Source organism: Vicugna pacos, chromosome 14, assembly GCF_048564905.1.
Source record: "Vicugna pacos chromosome 14, VicPac4, whole genome shotgun sequence".
Lineage (NCBI taxonomy): Eukaryota > Metazoa > Chordata > Mammalia > Artiodactyla > Camelidae > Vicugna > Vicugna pacos.
The window spans coordinates 65,145,652-65,168,404 of NC_133000.1; the positions used below are offsets into that span (position 1 = coordinate 65,145,652).

Genomic DNA, 22,753 nt, shown 5'->3' on the forward strand with positions numbered 1-22,753 from the left:
TTGGGAGGCAGAATTCAATCATTCGCCGATAGTCTGTGATATGAAAACAGCCAGTGGGCGATGGAAACAGCAGTGAAAACCCACTCAGAACACCGAGGGTGCAGTTAGGGGATGCGTGTTTTCAACTACCGGCTTTAAACTCCCAAGAGAAAAGGATTATGGTCTGTAACTCAAAGCCTGCGTGGGCAGGTGGACAGAGTCAGAGCACAAAAGGACACAGAGGTCCACGGCTGAGAATAACTTTCCGGATCAAGGCACCAAGGCCTGCACGTGTGCAGAGGGGTAACGTCCCAGAGCTTTACATCTTCCAAAGCCTAAATGAGCTGTGGGTGACGGCAAAGGCCAGCACCTTTGGAGGTGGGGCCACAGGTTCCACTGGAATCCACTCTTTTCCTAAAGAGGGTTCCAGGGAACAGGAAAACAGATCCAGCCTGTAAACAAGAGGTCAACAGAAAGGCTTCTTGAAGGTTTCCCAATCGAGCTTTTCATCTTCTAACTGTTCCAAGTAACAACCAAATGAAAATCTATTCATATTCTTGAGAGGCTTTTCAGAGAAGCCACACCAACCACTGCTAGGCTGTGCAAACACCATTTCCAGGTTAGCTTTCTCAACAACATTTACATACTTCACACGAAAGGCCTATGACAATCTCTTTCCGTTTTAAAGTAAACATACTAAAAAATGTTAAAAGAATAGCTACCAGGCCAAAAAAGGACGTTATATTGCTACTAACAGCTAATATATCACAGTGCCATTAGCACTAAAATAAACTTCACTAATTTCTCATGAATCAAAGTCTTCATTGAAAAACCATCATATATCAAACACTTTTACCTTTGGTATTACTTTCCAAAGGCCTTATTTTTAAAAAGTCTGTCTTTTGCATGGATGGCTCTTGGAAATAATTTTATAATTTACAAATGAATGAAAACAGACACATATATGAGAGTAGGCACATCTGTGAATTGGAACACAGAAAAGGCTAGCAAAAGGATCTAGGAAAAGAATACAAAATGTTTGCAGTTTTTCACCGTTCTGTGGGACTACTTCATTAAAGGAAACTAATAAATACCAGGTCACTTGATAGAAGAATTTTTAGTCTCCTGATAGTTTTTCCATTATTCTACAAGAGCAAGTAGTGAGAGGTTCTATTGTTATCTCTTTAATGATGTGTCCAAATATTAAATCTATCGATATTTAGTACTTTCCTCAAAGAGCCTTCTGATGTCTCTGAAATCCATTCAGAATAAGGAGTAGTTACTTTAAGGGAGGATATGTTAAAATTAATAAAATGATACTTCACCAAACTTTAGAAATGTCTATGAGAAAAGCCAACACTTAATTTTTAATTTTTTTCGAGGAACAATATGACTACTGATATGTTGTTATCCTACCTGACTGCAAATTCAGATTTAACTTAAGAACACAAGACAACAGCAAAATGTAAATACATAGAGTGAAATGCAAACAAAACCCCCACAACAATGCAGATAGCGCCACTGCTTGTAACGAACGTAACAGTGAGGAGTCAGCGCACCCCCCCCACTCCCATCACCCACGGAAACGCCACACCGGTGGGGCTTGTGCAGTCCCTCCCCACCCACCCTCAGATCTCTGTGGCTCTTGGGAGTTTTACAGTCACCATGGGTGGGGTGAGCCTGACCCCAGAAGAGGGGACATGCCTTAACGTGAAGTTGACTTTCAGTCTCGGGAAGAAAAGTTACCCCCACTATTCTCTATTCTTGAGGTTGTTCTATTCGGCTGTCCCCAAACTCTCTGCTGTATCAGAAAAATGATGAGTCACAGGAAAAAGTGGTGGTGTGATAAACCGACAAGAAGAAAAGAGGATGGGGAGTGGCTGGGTATGACCATGTCCCGAGTGAGCACGGCACAGTGTGGGGCCATGGGGGTCACCCTTGCACTGTGTCTTAGCAGAGTCACAGGTTTGAGGGAACTGGTACTTCGAGAGACACAACCTGAGCCCTGCGTTTAGCTGTACAGGAACGAGTGGAGCAGGCGCCCTTCTCATAGGCCCTTCCCAATCCGCCCTTGGAAACTATGGGTACTTCCTATACGGAGGTTCCAGGTTTATAGCTATAAATACCTCGAACATCAAAACAGTGCAGCCTGTCCCAAAGGAATTTGCAATCCTGCCTAAGTCTTTTTGTAGAAAAAACCTAAAGGGTCAAAAGTTGTTTATCGCTCTTTTAAAAAAAGCCTATGGGTCACATCAGTGTTCATAGTCGCACTATTCACAGTAGCTCTGAAGCGGAAACAACCCAAATGTCCATCAGCAGATGAATGGTAAACAAAATGTGGTATGTCCAGACAGTGGAAGAGTATTCAGCCTTAAAAAGGAAGGAAATTCTGATACACACTACAATGTGGATGAACCTTGAAGACATTATGTTCAGTGAAATAAGCCAGTCACAAAAGGGCAAATACTGTATGACTCCACACATACGGGGTATCTAGAAGAGTCAAATTCATGAACAGAAAACAGGATGGTGGTTGCCAGGGGCTAGGGCTAGGGAGAATGGGGAGTAACTGGGCACAAGGTTTCAGTCTGGGATGATGAAAAACCTTTGGAGATGGATGGTAGTGATGGTTACACAAACAATGAGAGTGTACTTAACGCCACTGAACTGATTTTTAAATTAAAAATGGTTAAAGTGGTCGATCCTATGCAATGTGTATTTCACCACAAGAAGAAGAAAATAAGCCTATTGGGATTTAAATAATATAACTGCTTCCTTGCTTTGCGTCTACTGGGGAATTCCCACGAATTTACAAGACATTAAAAAATCGTAAGAGAAGAATCTGTCTGTGGGCCATCTTCACCTCAGGACAACATATCTTGGAAGGTAAGCTTGATTTAGAAACACTTTCAGAATCTTTGAGAGCAAACGCTAAGGTAAGCAGCCCGACCTGCGCCTATGTTGGGGGCTCTCGGCATTTGGGAGCTGCAGGGAGGGAGACGAAAGGAAGAGGATGCTGCTGGACCTTCTAAATGGTTCTCCCAAACCCACACAGAGACCTCAGGGACAGGACAGTGCCTGTGGGCCCAGGGCTGAGGCCATGGGGGATGGGTGGGGGCAGGAGATGTCACATTGTTTATATTTCAGAAAACGTGATTTTTTTCAAATTGGGAGATGAGTTCACAGGTGTTCATTTTATTGTCTGACTTATTATTTATGAATTGCCTATGTTCTTTAGTATCGAATACTTCACAAATTTTCCAGTTAAAATTAAACTTGCTAGTTGCCTTTTCTAATATTTTAGGTTTTTCATGTTTAATTGCTAAATGATATTATTATAGTTTAGTCTTAAACATTCCCTCCCAATTCCATAATAAAATTATTAAATAGTCAGTTGTTACATGTCATGCTGAAAGGGAAAAAAATGCTTAAACATATATCATTTGGTTATCTTAAACACAATGTTTTAAAGAGTAAAAGGTGCAAGTCACCAAAATTTGTTGATTCTTTATCTGGTGACTTAACCTGGGCATTAAAAAAAAACAAACACCTTTTTGAAAAAACAAAAAACATACACAAAAGTAGAGATGCTGACACAGGAACTCACGTCCCCATCACTCAGCTCAGACCATTATCGACTTCCCACCAGTCTGGCTTCATCTATATGCCAACACGCTTCCTGCCTCCTCTCAGATTATTTTGAGACAAATCCCAGACTTTCTACCATTTCATCCGTAAATAAATATTTCAGCATATGTCTCTAAGAGAAAGGGAGAGTTTTTAAAACATACCTTCTATGTCACTATCACACCTAACATTTTAACAATTCATTAACAGAACTGAATGTCCCTCCTGTCTATTATTAATGACTGTTTTGAAGCTTGTGTCCCTGGTCCCAGGAGTACAGGGGAGCAGAAGAGCCCACCGTGGTTGGTGCTGGCTCTGAAGTGAGTTGTTACACTCAAAGTGTGAACCTAGTTCTGCCATGAACAGCTGTGTGATCCTGCAGGAGTTACTTAAACTCTGAGTCTTACATTCGGAAAACAGGGAAAGTAACTCCACCTATCTTAAAGATTTTAACATAATTAAATGAGAAAAATACACACACACACACACACACACACACACACACACATACACACACAGCAGATAGTCAATAAACGGCAACTAAAAATATTAACAGCAAACTCACCTCCCTTCATAAGTAAAAAAACTTCCTGCTGGAAACTCCCTATTAACCCTTGCTAAAAAACCTTTTGGAACCACTAGGATGGTGACAATGGCTTGTCAATCATCTGTCCCAGGGGTTGGCAAACTTTGTAAAGGACAGGAAAGTAAGTATTTTAGGCTCTACTGAAACTCCTAACTCTGCGAAAACAAATGGACATGCCTGTGTTCCAATAAAACTTTATCTATAGACACTGAAATCTGAATTTCATGTAACTTTTAACATGTCACCAAATACTATTCTTGTGGGGTTTTTCCCCCCCAATGATTTAAAACTGTAAAAATCATTATTAGCTTGTGGGCTGGATGTAGCTCATGGGCCCCTGTTTACCAGCCCTGAGTGAACACCCCCACCAGCCCCAGTAGATCCAAAATCCTGAATGAGTGGTCTGTCCCTCCTTATGAATAAGAGATCAATTGACAGGAGAAATCCAAGGACGAGCATTAGTATGTGAACAACAACATTAAGGCCCTGGCCGGCCTGGACTGAACCTAAGCTTTGAGAAACACTGCAGGAAAGACTCAAGGAAGCCAAAGGACACGTGCTTCTGCTGACATTGCCCTGCTCGAGCATTTTACAGACATCTTCCCTCTGACCCTTTTCTTCCCCTCTTCCCCCAAAATAGCAATGGATTGTGATATATAAAGGGAGAGTCCTTCAGTCCATAAATTGACTTTATAATAGAAGTTGAATGTGTAACACTGTTGCCAGGGCCAGCATGTATAACTGCTATATAGGCTAAATGTGTCATAGCCAACTTTCACTGTAAAACAATTTGGAAGGTATGATTTGACTTAGAGATGATCAAAATCCATATAATGAGTAGAATTATGCAGGGATGTGACTGGCTGTCAATGAATGCACCGCTACTAATAACCAGGCAATCCCCCACCCCCGACCGCCGCCCCCAACACACACAACTGGTCATGTTAACTCTATTGGTTCCAACAACAAATTTCTTTGTAAGTATTAATAACATAATGAAAAAATAAGAACCTAATAGTTCATAGCTGTGCATATTCACAGCTATACATTTTAGCATTTTTTCTACTTTTTTTCTCCAACAGATTTTAATAGTAATAAAAAAAAAACCCAAAAGTTTTTTCTGCTACAAGTTTGCTAGAAATTAAAAAAAACCCCACAAAAATCATTCAGAACCACTTTAGCACCCGGAGCAGCTCTTGGTTTCACTGCCCAACAGGACACTCCCATACGAACACTGAAGCGTGGACTTTGTATTATTGAAAAAGCAATGGAGGAACAGACATCTCTAAAAAGAGTTTACCCCTTTTGACCCACATTCCTTCAAAGTGATAAACGTATATAAACGGACCCTTTCCCACCTGCTAAAACACTGCTCGACAGGACAGAAACATGAAGAAGATGCAAAATTAAGAAGGCAAAATATCATGCTTACCTTCTCTCAATGCTTTACAGTAGCCAAGGAAAGATAACAGAAAAAATAGGGCACCCAGGAGGTCTGCTCGGCCCACAACACCAGCAACCTGAAAAGAAAGGGAAGAAAAAAAGATTTATGTAAAAAAACACTTAAACAAAACTCTGGAAACACAAAAAATTCCTTAGAAATAGAACACCAAACTTCTGTCAGGTTCAGCCATCTAATAAAATGATGCATGTAACCGTGCCGCACCCCTGCAGTCTGATTGGACGGCTGACTTTCTTTTCACTTCTGGTCCAGGACTTAGGTCAACTGCTTCCAAGGGAAGGCTGGATGGGTTCAAATCTACTGACGGCTCCTCTGTGGCCGGGACGCAGCCAGGGATGCACGCATGCAGCGAAAGCCCGTTACGCGGCACGCTGCACTCTACAGCTCCGGGGTCCTCTGCTCCAGCCAGGTCCCCAAAGCGGATTTTCAATTGGAAAATGTTATCAGCTCAAAGGGCATGATATTTAAAAAAGAAAATTTGATTGGAAGCATGAAGAAAAGGCGGGAAGGACATTAAAAGTCATCAGGCAGACAGAATACGACACGTTCAAAGCTGCCTCTGCCACCTTTTCTCCTTTCAGATCAAAACTAATTAAGTGGGTTAACCTGGAAAGCAGAACGCTTCAAAAGCAATCAACGCAAGATGAAAACAGAAAAAAATGTCTACCATTTCTTCCCAGCCCCCCCACCCCCATTTTCTACGACTGCCCTTCCCTTCTTCAGTGACAATGAAGCAATATAAAATTTGTGCTTAATTTCTTTCAAGGTGATTACTCCAATAATTGTCCTCCAAATGTTTCGTGGCAATGAAAGACACAGAATTCCAGGCATGAGTCTTGGTCTAGTTTACGCGGCATTCTTCACTAACTGGTACCTGGGTGTGACATCTGTCAAAGCTTTCACAATGATTCTCTAGGCATCACTTTAATGTCTGGGAAGTTCATCTTTTCTTAAAGTGAGTGAGTCAGAAACAGAATAAGAGAATATACAATGAACATGAAAATTACTAGATTTACATATGATTCCCAGGTGTGTGTACAAGCAGAAACTAAAAGGAATGCCTTTAAGGAGCAGTTTCCTGCTACGCTGGTTAGATATGAAATGCTGAGGCGATTATCCATTCTGATGGTGAACTCCGGATGGAGGTGCACGTGGCAACCCACGGAGTCACGCAATCACTTAGAAGATTGACAGCTGAATCCAACCTGTGACTGCCATGCACGTGAAAAAAACCTCCAGGGAAGGAAGCTCAGGACAAATAAAGGTTCAACAGAGCTGGGACAAGTAGGCCAGTATGCCAGAGGGTTAAACGGCACAGTTACTCCATGAAGGAAGTATGTAATGAGACTTCTCGCATCCTCTGGCCCATAACTCACTCAGAGACACAGTAAAGTCGGGGATGCAGCGAGACTCAACAGAGCCCGGCACACAGTGGGTGCTGGCTCAAGGTGGATTCCCACAGAAATCCCGGAGGTGCTGCTGTAAACTAGGACAGGGTGGGACTGGGGGGCGGGGGTTGTGCAGAGGGCAGTGCACAAAGGACACAGCAGCTCAGGGTGAAGCAGGAATGGGCTCTGCAGCTCTGCGGTGGGTGATGGCAGGAGCAGCTGGTCCTGTGGGCCTCCCGCCAACACTGGAGAGGGCTAGGAGCTGCATCTTCCAGGGGCGGCTCTCTATGGAGCCCAAGGGTGGGCTGGATCCCATACCCTTTCAGAGGAAAAAATAAGAGAAGCCAACCTAGAGAAGTGGATCCAAAGGGGTCCTTAGAGCCAAGGGGTCAGGGAAGCAGGGCCAGGGGGATGTGGAGGGTCAAAGAACAAGGTTTCTTGAACTGAGCGAAGGAGAGGAAACTGGTTTGGATAAACACCAGGGATAGGGGCCAAAAAGGCCAGCCTAAACCACTTCCTATCTGGGTGGCTGAGGTACATTTAGACTCTCACTCTCACTAACATATAATGTTGTAAATCAACTATGCCTGAATAAAAAAAAGACTCCCACTAAAACGAACTCTAAACATCATAAAATTATTTTTAAAACATTCTCCCTTTGGCTAATTGGTGACGGTATCCCCAGGCCTTAAGCAATGTACATTACATCAACTGACATAAAGAAAAACAAGTTTTTAAAAGTGTGGCAAGTCGGGGGAGGGTATAGCTCAACTGGCAGAGTGCTTGCTTAGCAGGCATGAGGTCCTGTGTTCAATCCCCAGTACCTCCATTAAAAAATAAATAAAATAAAACAAGTTACCTCCTCCCCCCAACCCCCCAAAAAAGCATGGCAAGTATTTTAAAGGGTATGGAGTCCTTCAGTGAATTTTTGGCATTGTAATTAGAGAGCTATTTCACAGAAAAAAAATTTAAAAGGCTATCCAAGGAGGTCCTAAGATTAACTGTTTGGGTCATGGGCATCCGTACAGAAAGATTTTATTTTTCTTTTCTGATATTTGTGTAGTATGTATTTTCAGGCAAAGTGCTTTACAAAGGCATTTTTTTTTTCCCTTACAAATAACCTGAAATGCTCATACCAGCGTTTCCGGAGACGTCACTGCGACTCCCAGGACCCACGAAGCAGGGGCGGTGGTGCCTCCCCGCTAGGAACAACTTGCACCGGGGCGCAAGGAGGAATTAGGGGAAGGGCGATTGTCTTCCCATCCAATTCCTTCAGCAGTAAACCCTGGGTTCACTGGATGGGCAGAATTAGTAAGGGGAATGGAACGTCCCTCTTTGACAACCAAATTCAAGCAATTTGAAATCTTCACCAATGTTTTGAGGACAAAGGAAACCCAGTGGCACTGGTGTCCCCTGGGGCCTCCATCAGACAAGGGGCAAGAAAACCTCCCCCTTAGCTCTCCCCCCCCACCCCGTCTGGACTGCTGGAGGCCCTGGAGCCCAGCCCACGTCCCGAGCACAGGGCCGCTCCCCCAGTGTCCGCCTGGGAAGCTCTGGGGGACTCGCCTTCCACGGTCTCCTTGGGTGGGCCTGCTTTTTGTCGAAATAAGGAAAGGTGAACACACAAATTATCTGTCTTAGGAATGCTAGTTTTCAATGACCCGTAAACTTCTCTTGCAATTTAAGCCTGGATGGCTTTCGTGGAATGCAGGGATGAAGAGATGAAGACATTTTCAAATATTCCTTTCTCTCTTATAGTTGGACCTCCCTGAGCTTCTTCGTAAATATCTCAAATGTAGAATTTGGGGTTCATGTGTTCCCAGACCGCATTTATCTGGGGCATGTGTTTGCACACATCCAGTTATATCTGTGAGTATTTCAAACTTTTCTTAACTTCCCATCATTTAAAATTAGAATTTTAGAAACATTTCTTTGATTAATAATTCAAATATTTCATTTTGCTTTTAAGATCACACAAAATTGGACAAGGACCAAAACAGTAAATCAGTATTTTTGCCAGATATTCCCTTATTTTTGATTGATGCACACATTATTTCTGGGTCCCAACAAACATCTAGATCATAAAGAGAACTCACATGGAAACAAATTCGACCACAGCTATATATATATCCGTCTTACAACAGTCCCCAGCCTCTGAATTTGCTGAAGCAAAAAATTATGAGAATTTTTTTTAAAGCTTTAAAGTAATAAGATATTAGAAGAAGGTTGTGAGAACAATTCCACAATCTCTTAATACCAAAGAACAGATAGTTTAATGAAAGTAACAAAACCAAATGCTAAAGGCAGGCATTCTGCTCAATATTTTGAAACTTACTTCAAGATGCTCAACGCAATCGGTCAATAATGCAGGTATTTAAATACAGATGAAATGCAGAAATCTATCGTGGAGAAGTAATAACGTCCAGGTAGTATTTTATACCAGGTACTTTGTGCTCACAGAATGAATAACTAAAATCAAATCTTTTGCCTCAGCAAACACGCTGACTTAATTTTCAAAGGGTTCCACAGTGGTGGAGTAGGGTGGTTCCTGAAAACCCCACAAGTGTTTGGTTAAATCCCAAACCAGTCTGTACCAAAATATTCAGCAGCAGTTCAATAGACTAAGAGCAGGAGCTGCCTGACTCCGTGGGCTGAGCCTGTCAGGGGGAGGCGGACAAGACAGGGAGGGGAGGGGGAGAAGGAGAGTTGGGGGTTCAGAAGCCATCCGCACCAGGATGTGGGGACCCTCTTTCCAGTTCCACTCAAAGTATACTGGCCCCTCCTCAGCACCGGCCTCGGACAACCAGATGGTAAGTTCTGTCCCTACCTCCACTAGCTATGTGGCTGGCCTGGGGTAAGTCCTTAAATTATCCTCCCAGGTTGTTCCCCCTTCTGCAAAAGTGGACACCGTTATGCTGCCTCATCTGATGCCACAGTTGCTGTGACCCTCATACTGAGCATGAGAAAGTATTCTGGACATTGCAGAGCTCTCAGCTAACATGGGGAAACGGCATCAGACCCTTCCTGGAAGAAAGGTCATCTCAGCCTCTGGCTTTGAGACCCTAAAGCCAGACAAGAGTCAGCATTCATACCTTTACAGTGTGGTCATGTAAGGAAAAAGAATGTATCCCAAGAGATCATGCCATCCGGTCATTATAAAGCCTTCACCCAGAGGGGACCCTGCATTTCTCATAAGGGAGACCCACTGGACCCACAGATCAGTTTCAGCTGTCGGCCTCACACGCACGCAGCACATGCTTGCTTTCTACAGCCATGTGGGTGCCGGAGGGAAGCCTGTTTTAGGAACGAGCTGATCCGTGGACGGCTTCCCATCCTCACAGGAGCGCAGAGGCGGCGGGCGGACCATACTCACACACTCAGTGTGCACCGGGTGCACGGCGAACAGCAGCGCGGCCAGCACGGACGACCTGGGGGCCAGGTTCAGCCTCCGGCCCTTGCTGGTGTACTGCAGGCCCCCGAGCAGCACGGAGAAGACGTCCACCAGCAGCACGGAGACGCCGCTGTGCAGGAGGATGTTGACCACGTGGAAGCTCGCGGGGTGGAAGCCTCCCGACAGACAGTAGTTCATCCTACGGTAAAGGAAGGGTGTTCACCCTGGAGGCCCGGCTGCGTGTGAAAAAAATGCAAGCCATCTGAGGGGAAAATCTGGTGAGTGACAATATTAAACAGAGGAGATAAAGTCTGTGAGGAAAACAGCACCAAGACAAATAACGCCTGTCCAACCAAGCAGGCTGCAGACAAGGTAAGACCTTAATTAACTGCACTGGGAAAGAGGGAAGATAAGCGCATCTCAGGGGAGTGGGACAGAACATACGTGGAGAGGGAAAGTGAAAGGAAAGAGAGACAGATTTTTAAGTGCGAAAAAGGCAAGACCATCTTCCAGGAAGATATGAGATACGACGCGTCACTCAGGCAACCCCACAGGGACCTCGATTTAAATGAGTCAGGTGAGTTGCTTACTCCCGTTTATCCCTCCCCACCCCCCACCCCCAAATACTCCTTGACAGTTCGTCCCCGGGCCTTCTGAACAATGAAGCACTGCCCTGTTGTCAGGGAGTCTTATTTCTGCCTGCTTTTCCATCCCCAGTGGTCCCAAGCCATCATTTCCACACTTCTTTGAAAGATCTATACACAGGTAACCAATGCATCTGAGAAATAGCTATGCATGGGAACTTCTGTGAGGTCGAGGGGTCTGTTTAATGCAAACAGCTCCCTAACTAATGGGGGTGGGGGTGGGGAAGACTGTTTTCAGCTTCATTTTGTTCTTGCATGTTGACTGGGTCACAGGAGGACGATTTATATCTTATTTATAGTTAAAAAAATAACAATTTCATTAGATGCTACATATTGCCTTGACATAGTCTTTCCTCAGTATTAACTTGCAAAGGGTCCATCCTCCAAGAACTGCAGAATATGGACCACTTCACCGATGTGCGCGTCATCCTCGCCCGGGGCCAGGCTGACCTTCTCTGCACGGCTCCACGGTCCGTGTCCGCCCTGCCAGCACAGCCCTGGATGCATGTGCTCCCCATCCTCCTGTCACCTAACTCCCTGCAGCTGGGATTAGCATGAACTTGGAGAACCACGCAGCCAGAGGCTTGTACTTGCCTCAGAATCATGGACCGGGGAACCTCATACAAAACGACCTGGTACAGTATCGCACACAAGCCCCAGGTGCCCCCCACCCCATCCCCACTACTGCTCTCACCTGAAAGTCAGCACGGTCAGGGGGCGGTAGGACTTGTGGCTGGTGTTGCTGCTCAGCCGACTGCCCCAGAAGTCATGATGCCACAGGTCCCCAAGGGGTGTTTCTGCTCGGAGGTCCTGTGGGAACACCCCCGCTGGAGTTAGGACGTTGAAGCCCTCCCCAAGTGCTCTTCTTTAAAGCTCCTCACACTCTCTTCTCTACCTCTCCCACCAGTCCCAGGCCAAGCCATTGTCACCATTCACCGAGGACACAGCCAGGCCTCCCAGCAGGCCCACTGTGCCCTCTGATGTGTCCCCTACATTGATCTCTCGAGGATGCAAATCGGTCACCCCACCCGGCCCTGCTTGAAACGCGGCAACAGCCAACAGCTCCCTCCCCTTCCAGGACCAAGCCTATGTCCTGCTCTGGCTCCCGCTGGATTCTGCAGGCTCATCTCGTGGACTCTGTGCTCTGCTACTGGCCTTCGTCTGGTCCCCACATGGCTCCTGCGGCTACCCCTCTCAGCGCTTTGCATGCACAGGTCTCCACTTGAACAGCTACCCCTCAGCCCTCCAATGTTCGTATCTTGGCCACTGGGCTGTGGCCTTCCTGAGCTGACGCAGTTCCCTAGTGAGGGTCTTGGGGCATCTTGCACCTGTCCTCACTGCACCCGCCGCAAGCATGGCTTACAATCACGTGCCTGCCATCTGTCTGCCCCACTGGACTGGGGGCCCACAAGGCCTGGGCCACCCCTGTGTCTGGCGGGAGTACATAGAAGGTGCTCAATCCATGTTGTGTGAAAAAATGGACTGTTTGCTAAATGAGATCAATGAGGTCACTATCACCCTCTCATATCCAATACATAAGGTAATTTACCAAGAACACCCCACTTAAAACATAAGGGTGAGAAAGCAAATCTATTTTAAAGTTTCCCATTCTTGATCACGAGCTAAAGCAGACAGTAAAATTAAAGAAAAAACAACTTCTACATACATAATTTTTAAAGATAAAAATGACTCAATATTTAAAAACGATACCTATCTCGTAAGGTAATTTAATTAGGTACTGTTGTAGAGATGCTTAAAAATAAATCTATTTTTTTTTACACTTAAATATGAAACTAGATTACTCAAACTGTGTTCACCAAGAAGAAAGGCAGACAAGGCCCTTGGAGTAAATATCAAAACTGAATATTAATTTTCTCTTTACAGCATAATTAAACAGGAATGTTTCAGGGTCTAGAACTTATGGTGTGATAAGCCCTGCGTGGTTTATCAGTCAAGATTCTTCACTGCAGTCACCAAAACAACACTGATTGACTTGAGGAAAAAAAAAAGAATGTTTCAAAGGAAATGGCAAGGCTCAGTGACTTCCTAGGTGGGCTGGAAAACCAGTCAGGGCAGTGCAGCCAGAAGGGCACCCCACCAATCACACCGCCGGACATCTCGCTGAGCCTGCCTGGCTGCCTCCGGACCCCCCCACCCCATCCCCCGTGTATGACTAGCTCCTGAGTCCGACGGGCAGGTGCATCCGATAGAACAGCCTTTGCCTGTGTCTACGTCCAGACAGTCTTTGCATCTGATAACCATCTGAAGGTGCAAATGCCCCCAAATAGAAGAAGCATGTCAGATCCCGGTGGTCCAAGAGAGCAACCAGTGTCTACAACACACGGTGTAATTCAGTGAGTATGCGCCACTTAGGTGCTTAACGCCTCCAAGGGAAAAGCTGGAGGACGGGCGGCTGGTCACCTGATACCCACTGTGAGGGTGAATTTCACTTCCGCTGGGTATCAGCTTCAGAGGCCTTGCATGTCCCAGGGGCTCCCTCTACGAGTCCGTTAGATGTTTCATGAAGGTTGTGTGATCTACCCACTAACTTAGTTTACTCGGTTACAAAACTGCAAGTCACTGTACTTTCACACTGTCCCAGAAATTCCTTCTCAGCTGTGAAGGGATTGAGCAGACGATCTTTCCCTCCATTTGAGCAGAAAATGAACACCAACAAAGCTCTAAATATTTGATTCGATGCAGCCTACGCACAGCAGGATGCGCTACAGGAGGAAAGGTCAATTTTTCCTTGGGCTGATTTATGGAAAAGATGTATTGCATCTGAAATTCCTGTTAACTCCACTGTCTCAAAGAAAATCATCATCTCAATGAAAAAAGGCAACTCAACACTACAAGGAAGCATCTGGAAAACAGTCTTGGACACCAATAAAACCCAGTAACAGCCTGTTTCACATTACTGTAGGCACAGTGCCAATGAACAGAGGAGGGCCTTTCATTAAACAGGAAAGGAAAAAAAGAGGGCTAGCAAGTTAACAAAAAGGGCACAGTGTGATGCTCTAGAAAACACTGCCAAGACGGCGCACGGCAGAGCCACGAAATGGCTCCATCGGCCTTTTCTGCACCGAAGGAGAGAGAATTACAACCGCATACCAGCCAGGGCTTCTCACAGACGACACAGCTCACACTTCCCCTGCCCTGCTCCCCAAACTTCGATGTAGGTCCTGAGTTCACACTTTAGATATCCTCTACTTCACAAGAGTGGAAGAATCAAGAAACTCTCAACAAATGGAATTTTAAAAATAAAGGCATATCCTCATAGCCTTGTTAGAAAACCAATTCCGTAGCTATTAAGCCATCAGTGTGACATAGTTGCTTAATGCTACAAAGTTACTTCTTTTTCTCTTAGGCATGGTTTAAAAAAGAACCAAAACAGGAACATGCAGCAACTGCTGGGTGAACTTGAGGAAAATTACAGGTGAAGAACTTGAACTAAAAAGAAACATCAACTAGGCTGCAGTGTGTGCCATGAAAACAGAGAAAATCACTGACAGTATGTTATAAATAAAATATCTGCAAAACAGTCACTCCCGCGCCCGCCTCCCTCCCACGAAATACATGTTTATTATATAGAGAATTTTTCTCAACACTTTCAACAAGAAAATGACTTTTTCCTCACTGGGTAGAATCCATGACTTCAAAATTTTAAGAGCATTTAAGGACAGTGTTACAAAGAGTCGCTACAACTGCATCTACTAAAGAGAGATTCACAAATGCCTTCAAGCTCTCATCACACACACACAGCATCTGCCGAGCAGTGAGGCTGTCACAAGGGCCCTAACCTGTGCCATTTCCCCGTTCCCTCTCCTCTGGGCTCTCCCTGCCTCTAAGTTTCTTGTTCTGATTTTCCTTTAGCTCACTGAGATCTTTTTCTTCCCTTCCCACAACCTATTTCTTCTTCTCTGTCGCTAGTCAGTAAATGAAAGAAAATATCATTTTCCCGGCACCCACTGGTGAGCAAGACCGGCTGGGGTTTTGCAAATTCAGCAAATCTGCGTCTTCAAATAGGAAACGAGCAGGAACCACAGCTTCCCCGGGCAGTGCCCTCCTGGCCCTCCGGCGCTGTCAGCGGGCTGTCCTGACACCATCAGCGAAGGACAAAGGAGGAGTCAGCTCACTGCCTGCTGCTGAGGCCGCACCTTCTGGTGGGTGATCAGATTTGGCCATGACTGCAGCAAATGTATGATTATTTTAGGGGGGTGGGGGAGGCTCGTTCTGCCTTAGAGCACTGGGGAGCTGTCACAAAACCTGAAACAGTCTGCAATGCCCTGCAACACCCTGACCTCGTAGTCTTAGAATAATGGTCTCTCTGATACGTGCGCGGACTGGGGCCCCGTGGAGGGCACGCGGCCAGGGCAAAGCCTGCAGTCAGGCAGGGCACTGAGACCCTGCTGCCAGCGATAAAAGGGCCCTATATCAAGAAGATGCTATCTGAAAGAGACGGGGAATCTTGAGCACGCTGGGGCCCCGGCAAAGGCTCAGCCAAAGTTCAGCAGAGAATAATGCAACACAAATGTAGATTATCACTGAGACATAAGCGAATGGTTAACATCAGTTCATCAAAGAGAAATTTAGACACGAACCTTATTGTTAACGATAGCTTCAGAGTCGTCAAAGACAAAATCTCCATCGTAGCTACGTGCGAAACACACAAGGGAAACAAAGCCCACGACTAACTTAGCCCAGAAGGGAGGAAGGACAGAAGACGGAACGATGCAATCCAGATCAGCATCCCACTCGGCCATCCTGAAACCTTCGGGCTGCCAGCCTCCTGCTTCAGCATTATGCTGGTGAGAAACCTGCAGGGAAAGTGACATGGTTATAAATATTCATCGAAGCGTTGTTAGGAACGTTTACACAGTGGACATGTTGACCTCAAGAGAGTAAGAGCTAGACAGTCGTTCCTCCTGCGAGTTTATAGGATATGAAATCATTAAAAGCTTTCAGTTGTGGTTTCATGGGCAGAAAAGTCCCCTGGGACACACAGAGAGTCTCCTGGGCCCAAGTTCAACCCACCAAATCAGAAGTCCTTGGGTTTCTGATATTGGATTATCCTTGAGAAAGCTTGATTTAAGGGAATCATATTTATCAACCAACCCCACAAGGCAAATCTTTTTTTTTAGTCCTTGAACCAGTTTACAAAGTTAAAAAAAAAAAGTTACCATCTTGCTTCCTCCAATCAAGCAAAAAAATCAATAAATATTTATTGTTGAGTCTTAGCACATCGTGTGTGTGTGTGTGTGTGTGTGTCTGTGTGTGTGTGTGTGTGTAGCCTGGTCCTGATCTGGAAGAGCTACAGTCTATCTGCAGGACACACACTGGAGGAGAGGTGAATGGAGATGAGGAGGCGGGACACACGCGCAGTGGCCAGGCCAGTGGTTCACACACAGGAGGACAGAGGAAGGAGAGCACATGGTATACTGGCCTCGGACAGTATCTTATCCCAGAAGGATGAGCCGGATCCTAAAGGAGAAGAGGGAAGCTCTTCCAGGAGAGGATATGAACTTCAATATCGGAGAGAGAGTCAAGTTCAAAACAGAAATTTATTTTAACATTTCTTCCCAACAGGCAAAGTGTTAAAGCCAGAACTGTCTGCTCTCAGCCTTGCCATTTTTGAGTTCTGTGGCCTGTGCGTCCTCCACCCTCTCTGAGCCCACTTCCTGTGCCCCTCTGCATAGCTGAACTTTCCAGCAGTGAGCATTGCCAAAAACTTTCTGCCTTGAAATTTGCCCAAATATCAATCCACCCCTCCCATACCCATCCCACCTAATCTGTCCTCATTCCCACCACAGCCTCAACAGACACTCCCTCTGGATTTACTAGGATCATGCTTGCGTCAAACTGCTTACGTTCCAATCCGTGTATCTTTGGCCAAGTGACTTCACCTCTCTGGGCCTCTGTTTCCTCACCTCTATAATGGGGATGATAACTGGGGGGCCTACTTTACATAGCCACGATGATGGTTAAACAAGACACCTAAAGTGCTCAGAAACAAGGCTTGACTTTACTGAACACCGAGGGAAGGTTACCTATTTTTACAGGTACTTTCTTCAAGGAGGGAGGAAGCACAGGCACAAACGTAGTCTCTTTTGAGAATCTCCTGAAGTATTTGGCTTATTGGTACCAAGAGAGCAGTCCCCCTTCTTTGTGCTGAGATGGAAGAAGATCCCAGGTCCCTCGATTGGGAAGGCAGCTAAGAAGTACTGTTGACCCTTGAATGATGTGGGGGTTAGGGCACTGACCCTCCTCGCAGGTGAAAATTCACCAGTGACTCACAGCCAGCCCTTCATATTTGTAGCTCCTCTGCACCCAGCGATTCAGCTAACTGCAAGTCATGTAGCACTGTCATCTTTACTGTTGGAAAAAATCCACACAGAAGTGCACCCGTGCAGTTCAAATCCATGTTGCTCAAGAGTCAACTGTACCTGTTTCCAGTTCTCTAAGGGAATACCCCAGATTTTAGAATCAATAGGAAGTCAGCCTAAGAGGTCTTCTGAGGTCACAGGCATCTTTTCTGTGGGCTTCTATCTGAGTGACCATGGAGATGGATTCAACAGTCAATGAGACGCCCTCTCCTGTAGTAACACTGTCCCTTTCCAGGTGCTGGCAAGAGGCCCACGTTTACAGTCCAGAGATGAAGGGCCCTGCAGCTGTCTCAGAGCTGGTCCCTCGAGCTTCTCCCCGTGATGTAACTGATACTCTCAGCAAGTGCTGGGTGGAATATGCCAGCCACTATCTGTTGCTTTTCTTTTTTTTCTACAGAATGGATAAACCACTGGTCAAATCCAAATTATAGCTGCAGGAACAATAAAGGTCACCATGGAGGCCCCAACCACTGTGTCTACATTTCAGCAAAAGAAATTAATCCTGCTACTAAACATAAATAAATAAATGAAAAAGACTGAATAGTTAGGAAGATACTATGACTTAACACAGAGGGAATAAAAGAGCTCTTTGTTTGAGAAAATGAATGTGAAGGAAAGCACACAGTTTCTATCAATTTTGAATGCACAATAGAGCGGTGAGCTGACAGCTGGTCCCATAACTGGTCTTGATGTTATCCACTTCAGGCCCAAATATTTGAATATTATTTCACAAAAGGTTGTACACAGTTCAAATGGCCCTAAAGGAAGACTACTAAGTCAGGAAATAAACTGCACTTTATATAAGTTGTCCTGTCTCCTTTTTCTTCTCAGACTGTTTGTAACACACACTAATCAGGCAACGGCTGAGATATACGAAAGGCAGACTACAGACCCAAACATCTGGGGTGCCCTGGTGGGTCAGGCCTGGACTCCTGGGGAGTCATGTTGATGACTGGTGAGCCAGTCTCAGCATGACCTCCTCCTCTTCTCTTGCAGGTATCTCAGGGAACCTACAGTCTGCCCCCGTTCCCCATTCTGGCTGGTCCTCACCTCCCCATGGCAGCTTCCCTGCTGTCTCCAAGGCTCCCATTTCTTTTCTGCCCCTGAGAATACTCATGTATGCCCTTCTCATTAAGGCATTATGGTTAATGAGTAGGTAGGAAATTCAGAAAATACTGTGGATCAGCAAATGCAATGAAGCTGCACGTGTTAGGAACCTATGCAAAGTTCCCAGGCCAGCCCAGTGGTTAAGAGCACAGGCTTGCTACCTGCATGACCCTGAGCTACCCAGTCTTCCTAGAATCAGTTCCTCATCAGCACAGTAGGGTACCACTGCTGACTCCAGGAGGCTGTGGTAAGGTTTAAATGAGAGAACATATGGAAACAATTAGTCCCCATCACTGTTATTTTGGAGAGATGAGTTCCTGGTACCTAGGCCCTGACCTCCTGTCTTGGGATGACCGATGTCGCCATTAACTCTTCATTCCTGTAGATGGCTTTCCCAACCTAGGCCAGCAGTAGCCCATCCTGTGACCTGATACAGTTGAGAAAAGGCACCCTTCTTTGGGGCAGACCTAGAGCACTGCTTCCCTGGCCAGGTGTCTGTATGCCCTGCATAAACCCCCAGCCACACACGCTGTTCCTGTTCCCAACTCCTTCCTCCAACAACAAATGGCCTTTTTTCCTGCAATGATCACTCAAGTAAAAGAAACTGCAGCATGAGGTGGTCCATGAGGGGAGATGGGTCCCCTCTGTTCTTTTTGTATCCAGGCCATGAAACAGGAAGACACACGTTCTGTTTCTCTCTGGATGGTCCCTTGGTGGCATTGCCCTGTTCCTCTTCTCCAGGAGATGTTCTGCCTGGGAACCCAGACTCCTGGACCACAACTGGATAGCAAGGCTGTCTGAGGACTAAGAAGGGAGCAACACGGCCTGAGGCTCAGGCCAAGTAGTGCTCCAGCCAGTTTTACCAGTGCCAAAGTTGGTGCTGTTCTGACCCCTGACTCTTGTGCCAATTTCGCACTGCATTGAGAACTAACTGCGCTGAGGAGGAAATGAATCTGGAACGAAGCAGAGGTCTCTTTATTCTCAATTTCTCAGACTTCTTATATCAAGCCTCTATTTTCAGGGGGTTAAAACAAACTAATCAATAAAGAGGTGAAAAAAGACCTCAAACAGGGATCCCATGCCCTCCCCCAAAAGCAAGCAAACACAGTCACTGAGCTGTGAACCCAGGGGACCCACTGACAGCTGACAGAGCGGCCTGGACTGCAGTAAAGGGGCTGGCAGATCAAACCTAAATGATCCCTGGGAAAATCAGCCATCAGCAGCAACCCACCTACTGAAGAATATTCTTCTTTGGGCGTTTAAGGGCCTTATGGCCTCAAGCCAGCCTTTCTACCTCATCGGTGACAATCCATCCACCTGCGAGCTGCCCTCTGCCAGGCTGGGATGAGACCGTGCCTCCAGAAATCAGAATAAAGGCCATGATGGTTTCTGACCCAGCATCTGGAGACCTGAGCTGACTGCTCCTTCCTTGGGGCCCTTAAGGCACCGAAGACTGTCATCCCTACCGCCCTGCACCACGCAGCGCTGGACAAAATGCTACTCCGAGTATCTTCCTTTTGTGACTGCCTTCACAAGAGTAACACACGAGGGCTATGCCTGCCTATAGCAAGAATGCGTGCAGTGGTTGGACATGCAGTTTCACTGTCCCAGAAAGTTTCCAGCTTGCTAGCTTGTAGCCATTTTCCTATGTAAGTCAGCCAGTATCACTTTACCACCGCACCCCATCCACACACCCGCCCCAATCTGGGACGCACCAGGCACGTTCAGCACTGCAGGGAGAGGAGACAGGGAGGGGATCCAGTCCGTTCTTACTGTTAATTGTTTCTCAAGAAATTCTCCCCATCCATCTGCTCTCCGAGAGAAAGAGCAGTGTAGGATGATTCACAATGCTCTGGCTAGATCTTTCCTCTAACTCCTCCTTTCTTTTGTGTGTGGTTAAAAAAAGAAGAAAATACACACAGTCTACAGTCACAACAGCAACACCACCAGAAGCCCCGTGGAGTTCGCAGGAGGTGAGGCGGCGGTGGCGCCGCCTGCTCGGCTTCCCCAAACTCAAGAGCCCGCGCAGGGAAGTGGCACCTCCGTGGCCCCGGACGCCCCGATCCAGGGCACGCCGCTCTCCCGCCGCTCGGCTCGACGGCCAGCGCGGAGTGGCTGGCACTGCGCGACGCTGCAGGGGAGCCGCCTTTAACCCAGGGCAGGCAGCCAAGCCGCCTGGCTGCAACCAGCCATCGCTCGCGCTGCGGCCAGCTGGCGGCCAGGCGCGGGGTGGCGCGGGGCCCCGCGGCCAGGTGTCCGCTCTGGGGACGCGCCAGAGACGCCCGTGAGCCTTGGGGTCGACGGAGCGCCCGCGCTGCCGGAGCGGGCAGGGGCGCGGGCAGGCGGAGCGGGCACCCTCCACGCCATGCCCTTTGTCCCGCATGCTGTTTACACTGGGCGCACGGCGATGAGGCTCGCATCCCCCGTCGCCCCGGCCCCGGCCGCAGCCCGGGTCCCGAAGCCAACTCCTCCAGCAGCTCCGCCGCCGGGCTCGGGCCGGGCCGCAGGACTCGGGGCGCGGCGGCAGTAGGGACACCGCGTCCGCTCCGCACCTAACTCCGCTCGCCCCGCCACGCACTCGGCCGCACTCGGCCCTGCGGGGGCGGCCCCGCGTGTTACCTGCAAGGAGCCCGAGAGGCGGCCGCATCTCCCTCACGGGCGCGAAAGTCCGCCTGCTCTCGGCGCCCGCCCGGAGCTGGGCAGGGGGAGGGGCCGCCCGCGCCGCGCCCCCGCCCCCCGCCGCGCCCCCCCTCCCGCGCCGCGCGCGGCCCGCACCGCCCGCAGTTCCCCACGCGCGCGGGCTCTCACTCACATTCCGGCCTCGGCCCGCCCTCTCCTCGCAGCCATTGGCTGCTTCTGCCGTCATTTTCACCCCACCGCCTTCCCTCTTCAGCTCATTGGTGGGCGCGCCAATGACGTCAGGCCAGAGGGCGCTAGTCGCGGAGAGGGAGCCGCAGGGACAGACGGAGTCGGCCGGGGAGAAGGAAGCGGAGTTCTAGGCGCAGAACCCGGGTGGGGCCGGGGCGGGAAGGGGCGGCCCCAGTCTGGCTCCGGGAGGCGGGCCGCGCGGGCGGGACTCCCTCTCGCTGCTCCTCGCCTAACCTGGCCTGTGTCGCGCTGCGGGCGCTGCCGGCCGCGCTCGGCGGAGGGGCCGCAGCGTCCCTGCAGGAAGAGGAGCTGGACAGGAACGACCAGCACTCTAGACTTCCTCCTGTCTGGGAGGAGTTGTTTCAAATGTGTTTCCACTTTCTGCCTTTCAGGAAAGAACTGAAACTGCGCTCTTCCGTCCAAGGCTCTGCTGCTCCTGCTTTTGTTTTCAACAGATCTAGTTCCACGGCCCTGGTCTTCATTCACCTGCTGACCCACGATCCCTATTGTGGTCCTTCACCTGGCCGGATCTGCCATCCATCCTCCATTTACCAAGTCATTTTGTCCTAAACTTCCACTCCCAACCGCATTACTGCTCCTCTGGCCATTCTCAGTAGATGACTCTGTCTTGCTTCAAGAAAAAGGCAAACTTTTTCGACTTCCCTCTGCCAGAACTACAAAGCTAATTCTAAAAGCACGGATTCCAAACCCAACCCCTCTCCCGCCTTTCCCCCCAGTATCAAAGTGTCCGATCTAAGCTCAGTATCTCTCTCTTGCTTGGATCCGTATCATCAGCATTTCATCAGCCCCATGTCTTTATCTCCTCCATGTACCCTTCCAGCTGCCACCCAGCCTCGCTCCTGCTCTCCATAGCTGAAATTCTTGGAAGGCTGTCTGACCACACTTTTCTAGTCTCCCAACTCGCATTCACTTCTTGGTTTCCGCATTTCACTGAAACTGCCTTGGCTATAGTCTCCAACAACATTCACAAGCACTAAATACAAAGGACACTCTCCTTCACTTTACCCGATCTCTTAGCAAAATTCATTCTTTCTCCTTAAAACACTTATGATGATAGTGATACTCTGCTTCCTCGTTTTTCCCATCTCCTTGGGTTGCTTATCTGCTTCTTGATAACCTCCACATGATATATTTTAAAGGCGTTGGCCCCTTTCCTCTCAAGCCATAATTTTTCCCTGCATGATTTAACACACTGCCAGCGTTTCAATGAATATGGCCCACTTTTTACAATTCTGATCCTTACTTCTCTGTGCTCCAAACCCATGTGTGTAGTTTCCTATTCTACTTCTCCACTTGG

General features: G+C 47.5%; 1 protein-coding gene across 3 annotated transcripts in view; it reads right to left on the bottom strand.

Annotated features, from left to right (window-relative positions):
* Positions 1 to 21,507, bottom strand: part of TMTC4 (transmembrane O-mannosyltransferase targeting cadherins 4) — a 56,873-nt gene extending 35,366 nt beyond the window's left edge. Inside the window, exons 1-5 of one of the 3 annotated variants that reach the window (XR_012080091.1) lie at positions 21,380 to 21,507; positions 15,679 to 15,894; positions 11,772 to 11,887; positions 10,416 to 10,632; positions 5,625 to 5,712 (exon numbers count right to left, since the gene is read on the bottom strand). Coding sequence is in view for 2 of the 3 variants with exons in the window: in XM_072976489.1 (XP_072832590.1) it covers positions 5,625 to 5,712; positions 10,416 to 10,632; positions 11,772 to 11,887; positions 15,679 to 15,894; positions 21,380 to 21,433 (691 nt within the window). In the remaining variant the exon portion in view is untranslated. Of the gene's footprint in view, positions 1 to 5,624; positions 5,713 to 10,415; positions 10,633 to 11,771; positions 11,888 to 15,678; positions 15,895 to 21,186; positions 21,351 to 21,379 lie in introns of those variants that run through there. The other 2 variants (XM_072976489.1, XM_072976490.1) reach the window with 2 other exon arrangements.
* Positions 21,508 to 22,753: the final 1,246 nt, after the last annotated feature.